Source organism: Ciona intestinalis, unplaced genomic scaffold, assembly GCF_000224145.3.
Source record: "Ciona intestinalis unplaced genomic scaffold, KH HT000542.1, whole genome shotgun sequence".
Lineage (NCBI taxonomy): Eukaryota > Metazoa > Chordata > Ascidiacea > Phlebobranchia > Cionidae > Ciona > Ciona intestinalis.
In genome coordinates, this window is record NW_004190863.1 from 97065 (window position 1) to 110819 (window position 13755).

The 13755-nt window shown below is 33.4% G+C and overlaps 3 protein-coding genes across 3 annotated transcripts; 2 read left to right on the forward strand and 1 right to left on the reverse strand.

Moving 5' to 3' along the window:
• Nucleotides 1-657: 657 nt before the first annotated feature.
• On the reverse strand, nucleotides 658-8050 carry LOC100178044 (solute carrier organic anion transporter family member 4A1-like). Its single transcript, XM_026839638.1, has 7 exons — nucleotides 7749-8050; nucleotides 7270-7384; nucleotides 5628-5779; nucleotides 4506-4578; nucleotides 3658-3831; nucleotides 2693-2783; nucleotides 658-940 (listed from the first exon to the last, which is right to left on the reverse strand). Exons 1-7 carry the CDS (start codon nucleotides 7962-7964, stop codon nucleotides 658-660), a joined length of 1104 nt encoding a protein of 367 aa, XP_026695439.1. The 5' UTR covers nucleotides 7965-8050.
• Nucleotides 8051-9961: 1911 nt separating this feature from the next.
• LOC113475465 (sortilin-related receptor-like) lies at nucleotides 9962-11661 on the forward strand. Its single transcript, XM_026839639.1, has 3 exons — nucleotides 9962-10019; nucleotides 10450-11552; nucleotides 11629-11661. Exons 1-3 carry the CDS (start codon nucleotides 9962-9964, stop codon nucleotides 11659-11661), a joined length of 1194 nt encoding a protein of 397 aa, XP_026695440.1.
• LOC113475466 (relaxin receptor 1-like) lies at nucleotides 11613-13585 on the forward strand. The gene has a single exon (XM_026839642.1). The coding sequence runs from the start codon at nucleotides 11667-11669 to the stop codon at nucleotides 13440-13442; it is 1776 nt and encodes a 591-aa protein (XP_026695443.1). The 5' UTR covers nucleotides 11613-11666; the 3' UTR covers nucleotides 13443-13585.
• Nucleotides 13586-13755: the final 170 nt, after the last annotated feature.

Below are 13755 nucleotides of genomic sequence, written 5' to 3' on the forward strand. Positions count from 1 at the left end.
TGCTCATGGAACAAGAAGAGTAAAATATAAATACTGGATAAACGAAACAACAAAGGAAACAATATTAAATTAGTCAAACTGTTTTGTACGTTTTTTTGTTATTCTTTTTTATTATTCAATTTTAAGCACATTGCTTGCTTTGACACAAAATACTGGCTCAATTTAAAATTTGCTAAAAGAACCTTTTCGGAAATTAAATTTTAACATTGAATATGCAATTTAATGTATGTATGTATTTTAAGGGTAGACATAGCAAATACCGCACTCATACATAATGGATGTTGGAAAATCACTGATCTGCTTCATATGGCATTTATGAGTAGGGTGAAAAACAACCATCTATTTAAAGCAGGATAGGAGGAATTATCGGAAAAACACAACAATGATAAGCCTACCACTTAAAAACTACAAAAAATAAAACTACAAAAAGACTTGAGTGCATTACTATATAAAACTATCTGAGTTGATGTTTCATTGTACCCCAAATATAGGGATAATGTGTGAGACAATAATGATAAGCTAATCACTTAAAAACCATAAAAAAATACAAAAAAATAAAACTACCAAAAAACTCAACTAGGTGTGTCACTATATAAAACTTACTGAGTTGACAGTATAGACTAAGGTTCATCTCATCCTCAACTATTGGACAAAAAACTACAAAAAAAACAACTTACTGAGTTGGCAGTATGGTTCATCATCATTTGCAGAAGTTGTGGACTTTGCATTCCCTCCCAATGTTGATAGAATCCCCTCAGACTGACTTGAGTAAATACCCTTGATATTTATCATGGTTGATTTTCGAGTTAAAGTGCTTGGTAACTTTCTGGGGAAACCAAGAACTGGGATTGCAATGATGAATAGGATCACCGCACTGATCACAAACCCCAACCACCAAGCCCCAACCCACTGGGGGCTTTCTGGGACTATGTCATCTGGCCTAGAAAAGGAAATTGGGGGTTAAAAACAGTGGGATATTTTAGCTAAATTGCGGTAACTGATTTTCGGGAAATTTTTACTAAAATTTCTTTATTTTGGGAAAGTTCTTTGTAAAAATTTACGAGTGTTTGTCTGGGTGTGTGGTCACAGAAAATTTAAAACAGTGGTTAGTCATTTTCACCTTAATTTAAGCAATTCATTGACATAAAATCTTTGGTAAACGTTTACCAAAATTTCTTAGTACATATTTACGAGAAATTCTCAGTAAACATTTACAAAGTATTTGTGTGGGAGTGTGGTGCATGAAAAATTAAAAACAGAGGAATATTTTTGGCTTAAATGGCTGCGGAACAGTTTTTGGCAAAACATTGACAAGAAAATCTTGGTAAACACATTATATTAAAATTTCTTGGTAAATATTTATAAAAAGGTCTTTGGTAAACATGCTTGAAAGTATTTGTGTGGGTGTATGCTGCAAGAAAATTAAAAACAGCTGAATATTTTAGCTAAATTTTGGTAACAGTTTTTGGTTTATTTTCCACAAAATTTCTTGATAAACATTTATAAAAAACTTCTTTGATAAACGGTCACGGAAGTATTTGTGTGGGTGTATGCCACAAGAATAAAAACAATGGTATAATTATTTATTTATTACTTTCAGGTAGATAACAGAAGGTTTATTAAGTTTTTGTAAAATATTTATGAAAACTTCTTGGTAAACAGTAAACGTTCACATTTCTTCGAGAATACTTCAAAAAATTGTTGGCAAATAACAAGTATTCACAGAAAATTCTTTGTACAACATTTACATTTCTTAGTAAATATCCTAGCACTGTTTGTGTGGGTGTATGGCAGTGGCCTAGGGGCAGTGTTTACAGAATACTGACTACATTACTCTTTATATGATTGCACCACTACATTCTATTATATGAGACCATGAGGCATAATAAGAAAAAGCTGATTTTGCTTAATTCAGATTGTATAGCCGCCAGGTTCAATGTACAACAAAATCATTTAGGTTTTACACAAGTATTCTAAATTGACCGAACTTATTTAAGCAATGTTATTTCAACAAAGTGGCATACCAGCAAAATATTAACACATTTTATAAATTTTGTTGTACATTGAACCTGGCTACTATACATCTAAAATGAGAAAAACCAGCATTTTCTTATTATGTTTTATAGTCTTATACATACAGAATGTAGTGGTGCAATGGATTCTTAAGGCATCCTATACCATACACACATAGGCGTCCAACTTTTGAAAAGTCAAAGCACCCATAAGTTTTAAAATACAAAAGTTTTTGCCAGCGAAAGCACAAACATTTTTTTCTTGTCACATTTTTAGCTTTTATTTGGGAAAAAGATTGATCATTGCACTATCACCACTGTATAGTGTTTATTTTAAGACATGTTTGTAAGATAGGCTATTAAAATGTTTATGCATTTATACTGGGTACTCATGGGTCATCTGATTAATTTTTAGGGTATATACGCAAACACGTATACCTTGTATAGAGTATACCCATGTAATGTTAGGCGCATATGCATAAAGACACTGCCCCGAAAATGAAAGCATAGTACAATAAACATTAGGAGATAAGGGACTTTTTCTCTCTTTTTTCTGCAGGTAAAACCTTTTTTAGGGTAAAGTTCCATCCCTTGCATACCCATGTTAGGCGCCTATGCATACACACACGGAAGGGCAAGTACAGTACAATGAACAGTAATAGGAAGTAATAGGCACTCACGTCACTCCAATTTCCGTAAATATCTTGAGTAATTGACCACCAAGTATGAAACCACATGCTGGACCAATGAGAGACCCCATGTAATAAATGCCTGAACATAAATATAAAGTTATTTTCCAAAAAAATGTTTCGATTTATCAAAATGAGTATAAATTTATTGCCCCAAAAATGTTTTGATTTAGTGCAAATTAATATAAAACTATTGCCCAAAATTGTTACGGTTTTGCAAAAATAAATATGTACAGAAGTATTGCCAAAAAATTGTTATGGTTTAGCAAAATAAATATAAAATTATTGCCCTAAAAAATGTTAAGATGCAGCAAAGTTAGTGCTGTAATGAATGATTAAAAGGTAATGAAAAGTTAAACAGGAACATTTTCTATAGACTACATTTTTGTTTATACCAGTTGAAAAATGATTTACATTATGCCTGGTAGCAGAAGTAACAGAACATTTTCTTTAATCTGTCAATAAAAGTTTAAGAAAATTTACAACTTTTTTACAATTGTCAACAAGTGATTTTATTGGAATAAACAGGTAGATGTTAAACAACATAAAATATGGTATTGGAAATTGGAATATATATAAAAACAAATTCGTTTTGTGTCATTTTCCACTGTATCAAAACAAATTAGCAATGAAACAACAAGAAAATCCATAAACATTTAATTCTTTAATGAATTTAAATTTTCTTTTATTGGATTATAAAAATGTGGTTTCACATCATTTGCGAGCGTAGGATATTAAAACACAATAGCAACGTTGTATAAAGTATAAATCAGTTCTGGTACGACGGTTCCCTGTTACTTCTGCTACCAGGCATAATGTAAATAATCTTTTAATGGCTCATCTGATATGAAAATTGTGGTATACTTCCGACAATCATCAGACAAGGCTTCCTACGGAAAATTCCAATTTTTCATACCAGATGAGCGGTTTTAAGCTTTTTTAAGTATTAATAATACCTATATACACTGGGTAGACTTGTGGATCCACACTTTCATCTATGAATGTAACAGCAAGAACTGCCAGTGGTGTACAACCAATGCCGGATAAAAGTTGTCCAAATAAAAAGACGTATTTCATTTGGTTTATAGAGAAATAAGGTCCAAGTATTCTTTGTCTCATTTCACATTCATCTGCGAACAGAGTTGAATGAATTATTTAAACATGGCATTAAGCCGCTAATTGCAATCACTTGTCAAATGTAAATTATGACCACAATCCTAGTAGCCTGTGCTGTTAAGACTCAGCACTTAAGGTGGAAAATCAATGCTACTTGGACAGTTTACCAAGCACTGATAACGCTGCACTAATTTCAACATTCAATAAATCAATGGTAAAAACTACATAGCATGAAATTGTTCTGAGAAATGCAATAAAAACATTACAAGTTCACTAGAAATGGTTACCCAGGGGAATTATGTTAAGATATGAAAACAAAGAAATGAATTTCAAAAATTTAAATTGTAATTTCCTATTTAAGTAAAACCGCTAATTCATAAACACGAAACAAATTAGTAAACCGTTTCTTTTTCCCTGAGGTTCTATTTACTATCAGTGACAAACTGACATACAGATAACCAAATATATAGTAGGGTGGGAAAGACACCGTTAATACATACTATTCAAATATTCTGATCAAGTTTTATTCAATTAACAACGGCCTATATGGAAGTCGTGAGGATACGGTTTTATAATTCTTTAAATGTTCTTTGTTTACTACCTAAGGAGACGAGGAAATAGAATGAAAAGGTGTCCTATCTTTTCCCACCCTACTATAAATATACATAATAGAAGACATTGCTCATACCTTTTATTGGATTTGCATAATCTTCTTTATTTGAAGGCACATAATCCGCATGGCACATCGTAATTCGTGTGGTCTGGAACAAAATTATGTAAAGTGATGAAATACTGCCTTAAAGCCTTTATATATATATATAAATACAACAACAATACATGTTAATGATACATCAATAATTGGCTTTATTTTAAACAGATGAAAAATATACTTCTCTGGGGCTGTAGTATGATCAAACAAAAATTGTGTATATTTTTATTATTTATATATGTGCAGTCAGACTCAGAATTATAATTTTTTTTCCCAAAGTTTTACTGAATTGTTTAGATTCAAAACATTAAATGGGCTACTTCCGATAGTACCAAAGAAACTTAGAAAAATAAGCATGAAGTTACAGTCAGTAATCACTAATCAGTATTTATTTTGAATGCTATAGATTTTGAATTAATAACAGTCATTTCATATTATGTGGTATTGTGCTACCTGCCAACCATGAAATGATACCTCTCATTAAACTAATTCTATATCATATAAATAATATATATAAATATACCCGAATGCTCATACAATTAAGGAACACAATGAGCATTCTAAACAACTAATAGAGGTTTACTGCACTAATGAATTAATGAAACAATCTCAATTTAAATGTTTTAACAAGCATGAAACATAAATCAATCACATTTCAACTAAAACAATCATATTTTTTAAATACACCAAACAAAAAATTAGGGACTTAACAGAATTACAAATTCTAAGCTCATAAAAGTACATTTGTGTGTAAACTTATCATTAAAAGTGGGACATGTTTAGGTATAAACAAACAAAGAAGTATGTATGTAACTTCAAGTATTATAACCCAATTTACATTAAGAACCTGGTGCTACGAAAATGAAACGGACAAAAATCAAGTCCAATCAATTGTATAATCAAAGATATATATTTGCCTAAATGGCACCGTCCGTCTCCTATTCAAACTTATTCAAACACCTGTTTTCACTACATTATTTAAGGATCTGGTGCTACGTAAATGTAACAGACAAAAATCGTCCAACCAATTGTATAATAAAAGATATGTATTTGCCTAAATGGTATCATCAGTCTTTTATATTCAAATATATTCAAACTTACATTATTTTCACTGTCATTGAGCCAGCTTGCAGGAATTCCTTCCTTGTATTCATAAGGACCTGTAAGGAAATGTGGCAAGGCAAGAACCAATGAACCAAGACTTGTGAGTATTAATCCAATACCAATCCATCTTGGCTTATGACCTTTTCCACCTGGAACACAAAAAGGATAAAGGTAGAAAAAATGATGTAATATGACAATAACAGTTGTTGGAATATGAAAAATATTTTATAATTTTATTTATGTACCCATATTTTTTATAATTATGATAAATATTTTTTTAAATGTAAAAAGTATTTTTCAAATAAGAAAATTAGTATTTTTAAATGTTAAGTATTTTTTACACACAAAAAGTATTTTTTTAAGAAAATTATTTTAAATTTTAAAGGCTTATATATATATATATATAGGCTTTATATTTAAACATAAAAAAATGTTTCTGCCCTAATAATATAACAAAACATTTTATGTTAATTGCTTTAGCTTTTCCAGTTGTTGCATGTTGTACAAATTAATTATTAAGTTGTAAAACAATTTACACTATTGTGGAAAATAGACTGGGAATGGTATTATTGAAATATCAGGCATTCATCAATCATCATATCATATAACAATCACATTAAGTGGCGTAACCTTTACCACTCTGGCAATCTACTATGTATATCTAATGTATAGCATTAGCAGTATGCCAGTATGTGTATGTAATGAATGAAATGAATGAAACTTTCTTTATCCTCGCAAGGCTGGAAAACGACAGTCATTATAACACGAGTGTTCTGTTTAATACACCTCGTGCCAGCTTACGAGTTACCATATATGATACTTTGTGGGTGACTATGATTTTTCTTTTAAATGTTTATAATGTATGCTATTGCTATATCAGTGTGTGGCAGTAGTTTTGATTTTAAATATTACTATAAACCATTTATTGTATAAGGGCATGCAGGACCAAGACGTTTAACAATATTGATTTATTTTAAAGCTTCAAGAAATGTTGAAACTATTTCTATCCTGGATACCACCTTAATTACAAATAGCATTACATAGCACGATTTTCTTTTAACAAAACAAAATGGTATTTCAACATGACCCCTTTGAATGCGAACCTAAAAAGTTTAACACAACCTATATGAAAATAAGTCTGGATCATTTCAATGAGAACCCACAACAATTTAAACTCAACCTGTATATACCAATCATACAGATTAAAATAAACAAGAATTCATAGACCTAACATTTTCTTGCCTAGGGTGACATGTCACCAAAATATTAAAATAGGTGTGACATCATAATTATACTTTAGCAGCCTAATTTAGGCCAAAAACGCTTTTACTCTGCTGTTAGTTGTCTATAGAACCAAGCAGATCCAAAGTAAACAACACATTAATCAATAAAGTTCCCTATGTTTTTCAATTATGAATTTAATTGCATTTTAGCAATATCAACCCCATATTTTGTGCAAAATTTAAAAATCGTTATTTTCGTTAAATGTTAAACCGTTCATCCAGCGAAACCAAAGTATACAGCTATGAGTGTAATGTAAATGTATTTTAGCAATGTCACCCTGGATTTTGTGCAAAATTCAAAAACGTTATTTCTGTGAAAGAAACGTTACGCAAAATATATTAAACAAGCTTTTTACCAAGGTAACTGATGGGTAGAAGAGTTAAGCAGCCAGCGATGTCGTAACCACTGACAATTAAACCGGATTCGGAACTTAACAAGTTGAATCTTCTTTCTATTGAAGTGATGCTAAGCTGAAGGAAAAATATTGAATCAAAAATAAAATATAGATCAACTGTGGTTACAGAAATATGTATATATATGTATTGTTTTTAAGTCAGCAACTATTTATTATATTAATTACAATCTTCAGATACTATGAATGAATCTAACTTGCTTTATTTATGCATAACCAGAAAACGACAGTCGTTATAACCTAAAACATTGGATTTTGTTTTGTTTTTAGGGTTCATTTAATATAACTCATTAATATTTTTTTATGTGTGCCTGATGATTTAGACAACCTATATATATTAAGTATGTATAGTTATATTGGTACACTGGAAAAATATATACCGTGTACAAAAGTTAATACAAATCAAGTTGAACATGTAATACCTTTAGNNGTCCATTTATGATGACACCCTGNATGGTATTTGCGAGAGTAAGCAACACAAGAAAAGCTTTTGCATTGTTCATTACTTGCTGTAAGCATCTTGGTTGAAAAATTCCCCAGCCAAATAAATATATGGGTGACGGATTGAGCTTCACAGTTTTAGCATTTGCGTTGACATTTTCGGTAGTAGCTCCAGATTGGCATGGCTCAGTGCTCATGCTTTAGCTTTAAAAACTTGTTAAAACTAAGTATTTAAACGATGAATTCTACACAATCAAACCGAATCCATATTCCAAATCTGAAAGACACAATTGCAGAAGATTTTTATTAAAAATATGCAACTGCAATAAAAATAAAAGCGGGAACCGCTATCCCTTTTTAACGTACCCGGTAAACAAACTAGAACCGGATACAATCTGAACCTCCTTCAACTTGTAAACAGAACGTGGAACTTCTTCTCCCGCTCAGTGTTTTTATTTTGACTCTTTATCCCCAACTGGCGGCCAATGAAATGTCAAAACAGAAATATAGGTTTGAGTTTTGTGGGGTGTGCGTTACTTAGAGTTTTTCATTGTAAAGTAGTAGTAATTGCACTTTTTTCAATTGCAATTTAGCCGTAAAAATGCATAAAAAGATTGCACAACAAAATTTTGCGAGAAATTAGGGGAATTCCGTATAAACCGGTCACCACCAAAAAGATTACATAGGTCTGCGAGGTGACTCGTAAACGTATAATTCAGACAACCTATAAGATCAATAGGGTGGTGCATTTTCTATACAGATTAATTTTATACAAAAATAGCCATTAGACCTAAAGCCCTTCCGGCATTTGCATATAAAACCCGTCACGTTATATTGATTGAAATTTTATCTTTTAGAGACACTTTGTATGGAACAGTATTCATAAAGATCCCATTACTTGACCTATAATACAGAAAATGTCGCAGGGTTACATGTATGTAGTGTCGACTTAAACAGATATGTTTCTATAATTATTTTATTTCCAAGAAAGCAATATCGCTGAAGTACTATGACGCATTTTAACAAAGATTGTATATACATTGTTTGATATACAGTAGGATAGGGGGAGATTGGACACCTTTACCATATAATATCCAAATATCACGATCGTGTTTTAAACAACTAACAACGGTCTATATGGGAGTCGTGAGGATACGGTTTTATATTTCTTTGAGTGTTCTTTGTTTACTACCGAATAGAACAGGTAAATTTAATAAAAAAGTTTCCCACCTCCCCCCCACCATACTATATTGTTTTAGAATGCGTTGTATATTTTCATATTGTTCAATGCACAATCCACAGAAACACTATAATTTTCAAATAAATCAGTAATAAAAATACTGCTCAAAATGAATTTTTAAAAAACGTTACACTTGTACAGTGTAGACATACATTTCAACATACAAGCGTAGTATACGTGACGGTAGCATAGCTCTAATACTTAATCGATGATATATGTACACCAATCGTTGCGAGGAATTTTAGCGGTAGTAACTTACATCATGAAACATATCAAGAACCAAACTCTATGACGAACTTCCTGATACAACGACTGATCTTTTGTCATCGTTGTTTAATCTATAATAAGCGGATGAGTATCGTACAGAAGCGCAAATATACTGACATTTTTAGGAGTTTTTAAAGCGAATCGCTTTTTTAATGCGAAATTACAGTCTATATAGTAGGGCGGGGGATGATGGGACATATATTTATTCTGTTTTTAGTCCTATTTGGTAGATAAAAAGAATTAATAAACCGTATCCTCACGACTCCCATAGACCGTTGTTAATTGTTTAACACACGATCGGGATATTTAGATGTTATGTGCTAAAGATGTCCCATCTTACCCCACTCTGCTATATATAGTTGATAGAACATAGGTGTATGTACGCGAAAGTCGCAATAGCATAGTTTCCAAAACTTCAAATTAAATTTCTAAATGAATGAATATTATTATTATGTACATTTAAAGTATATATACTTTAATAATAATAATATGTATATAGTATATTTTATATATATAGTCTGTCTTAATGCCGCCTCCTTTTTTTATTTGCAAACGCATATATTAGCAAAATACGGCTTTTTGCATTTGTTGAAACTTTTGTTTGTGATTTGTTTAGAAAATATCATATTGTTAGCAGATATTATAAAATATTAGATAAAGGCATTTGTTATTGAAAATTTAAATACGATGATCAAAAAACTGATACAGCTTGTTCTGTTGATTGTTCTTCTTGACCAAGCAGGAGGTAAAATAATTTTCACATAGTGTTTTTTTTTAATGATGTTATACTCTATTATGGATTTTGTAGTCTCGCTTTTATTTAAAATTTTAAATAAACCTATGGTACGCTATATACAGTACGGTGGGGTAATATGGGACACTTCAGTACATAACACTCAAATATCCCGATCGTGTTTTAAACAATTAACAACGGTCTATGGAAGTCGTGAGAATACGTTTTTTATAATTTTTTTGAATTTTCTTTGTTTACTACCAAATGGAAAGAAAAAATGTAATAAAAGGGTGTCCTATCTTCCCCCTACCCTATATATATACTATAGTTCTATAAATATTCCTTGTTACCATATGGGACGAAAAATGAAATAAAACGTGTCTCATCTTACCCCAACCTACTATATGTTCTTTTAAATAAAACACTATATCTGACTTTTTAGGTGTTACTTACGATTGTGCGTGCAATCAGGACGGAAAAGTGTGCATGCGTACAGGGTACCTTGTGAAAGGAACTTTTGAAGAATGGCAGAAGTGCAACAACTACAACGATTGCGGAGACTGGAGCGACGAGAAAAACTGCACAGAAACTTGCATGGATCGAAACATGACAACGTGCGACTGTCACTTAACTGGCGACTGCCCAGTTCAAGGTTTGCTGTACCACGACCCGTGTTATAGCAAAATTCAAACTTGTAATGGCTGGAATGATTGTGGCGATTGGAGCGACGAAAAGAACTGCAACTACACCTGCAATTCTAACCAGATCGCCTGTGAGTGTAATTCGAATGGGAGCGGGTGTTTGCCAGCAAAGGAAGGTTATATATCGCACTGTTTCACGGAGAACGAAATATGCAATTCGAAACCTGTGTGTACAGATTGGACAGACGAGAAAAACTGCTCCTGTAGGAATTCGGAATTTAACTGTGGTTGCATTTTAGGCAACTGCACTTCTAGAAACGGTTGTGTTTCAAAAGAGAATATTTTAAACGGTAAATTTGAGTGTGCGGATAAATCTGACGAACCTTGTAAGATAAAAAGGTTTTCTGTTGGACGAACTTTGCCTTACTACGGGCGACAGAAAACTGAAACGACACAAGGTGTTGTATATCAGTGTGAGGATGTAGAATCGTACAACTACTTTCAGCAGCTGAAACAAATTGCAAATAGATCTTTGAAATGCCGCCGTGTCAATGTTTTTCGACAAAACTCAGCGGACACCACAGTTCAATGGTGGTGCGTAGATTCGAATATTAATGAAAACGAACTTCTGCTTTGCAAGAATGAACAATTTGTCCTTGCTTCGAATCTATGTGACGCATACCCCGATTGCAGTGACGGTACCGATGAAGTTTTTAACTTCCCCGGCTTCAAGTGCAAATCAAACTTCCGACATCATCAGAACCGAGTTTGGGTTGTGCCTCAATCGAACTTATTTTACAGCAACAATTATTGTACTAGCGAGACAGACCGTTGTTTTGTTGATGGGAAATTGAACTGTTTTCAGTGTCATGACGATCAGAAAATGCTTATATCAACTAAGCAAGTATGCGACGGTGTAATTGATTGTTACGATCTATCTGACGAGTGCTACTGCTCAAACAGAACAGTATGCTATGCAGTATTGGGCAACTCTAGAAGCGAATGTCCTATAGGTAAAATGCTATGTAATGGTATCTGCATGGATAATCAAATGGTGATTTGTAATACATCTCTGAACTGCGATAATCACGCAAACACAAAGCACTGCACAGCTGAAAAAGAAGTCCAAACAAGCGGTATTGGTCATGGAATCGGTCATGTTTTTTGTGCCACCGATCGTTTGGGTATGATGTACACAAATGCGACTCTATGCGATGGTATACCAGAATGCTACAGTCGCGAAGACGAGTGCAATATCGGATGTAAGAATGAGTCAAAATTTTGTGCCTACCATATTTATTGCCATACAAATGAAACAACTCCAGTAAAACCTGAAGGGATCCTGTTAAAAAAACGACAGTACTGCGACGGCTACCCTGCGAATAAAAGGCCTGATTTATCCTGCAAAGAAGGTTTTGATGAGTTGAATTGTCCCCACCGGTTTACGTGCAAAAATCGGACCCAAGGACGTTTGAATATCGACGATGACCAAGTATGCGACGGAAAACTCGACTGTGAGGACGGATCGGATGAAACAGAAAGCCTCTGCTCCGAAACGCGGTTTTATTGTCTAAATAAAAGACCCCTTTCCGTCCCTATGAGTGATGTTGAAAACGGTATCAAAGATTGTGAAGACAACAGCGACGAATGCCCTACGTTTACGGAAAAGGCTGGCTTTGTTTCTTCTGCACAAGACTTGGTTGGAGGTGATTTTTTAAGAGCTTGGTTATGGATATTAGGAATATTTTCTTTAGTCGCCAATTTCATAGTATTCGGGACCACCGTTTATCAATTAAAAAGTTGGCACCTTGAGCCTCTGAAAAAAGCGTTTACCTTTTTCATTTTTAACATAGCGGTCTCTGATTTGTTCATGAGTGTGTACTTGCTGGGAATATCAATCAAGGGGGTACAGTACTCTGGAAGATATTGCTATCATGACGTGGAATGGAGATGTAGCGTTGCCTGTTCTATATTAGGTGCATTCTCTATTATTTCAAGCACTGTATCAGCATTGCTACTGGCCTTAATGGCGACGTTTCGTTTGGTTTCAGTTTACAACCCAATTAAGATGGGCAGTGTTAAAACTACCACGTTCGTAATGCCGGTTGTTTTTATTTGGATTCTTGGCCTTGTTTTGGCATTTCTACCGCTGGTACCGCTTAATTCAGGTTACTTTGTCAACTCAGTTTGGTTACGAAACTATTTCTTTCCAAAGCAAGAGATCACAAAACTTGAATTACTTGGCCTTGTTCATCGTGTACCTCTATTCATGTCGAACGCTAGCACTTCGCAAATGAACTGGTTTCAGTCAAAAAATTTCATCTTGCAGTATTTCCCAGTAATGCAGATACAGGGAGAGTATGGTTATTTCGGCGAATCCAGCGTCTGTTTGCCGGATTTGTTTCTGAAAGTCGGCAGTAATGCATGGGAATACTCTGCCTTCCTTTTGACCCTGAACTTCACTCTATTTCTATACATGTTCTGCAGTTACATGGCGATAATCAAGCGCAGTAGGAGAATGAAATCCGAAAACAAAAAGAACAAGAAAATGCAAACTACTGTCGCTCTCTTAGTCTTCACCAACTTTTGCTGTGTTGTTCCAATCTCAATAATAAGCTACATAACATTGGCTGGCGTCAGCTACAACCCAGTTCTTTACAAAGTCAGTGCTGGTTTTCTTCTGCCTATAAACAGCTCTGTGGACCCGATTATTTATTCCAACGAGGTTGTTAATGCGGCAAAGAAAATATACAACCATCTGAGGAAAACAGTTAGAGATATTCGTTCGGACTAACCCAGAAAAATCGTTAAACTTATATAGAAGGGTGAGGACAGATGAGTCACCTTTTCTTACTATTTTCTTGTCCTATTTGGTAGTAAACAAATGACATTCAAAGAATCATAAAAAAAGTATCCTCACAACTCGCATAGACCATTGTTAATTGTTTAAAACACGATCAGGATATTTGGATATTTTGAGCTAAAGGTGTCCCGTCTTTCCCATCCTACTATATTAATTACCCTACTGTATATATTAGTTACATACGTGGTAACTAGTAAGCGGGCACGACGAAGCATGTGAAACAGAACACTCATGCGTTATAAGG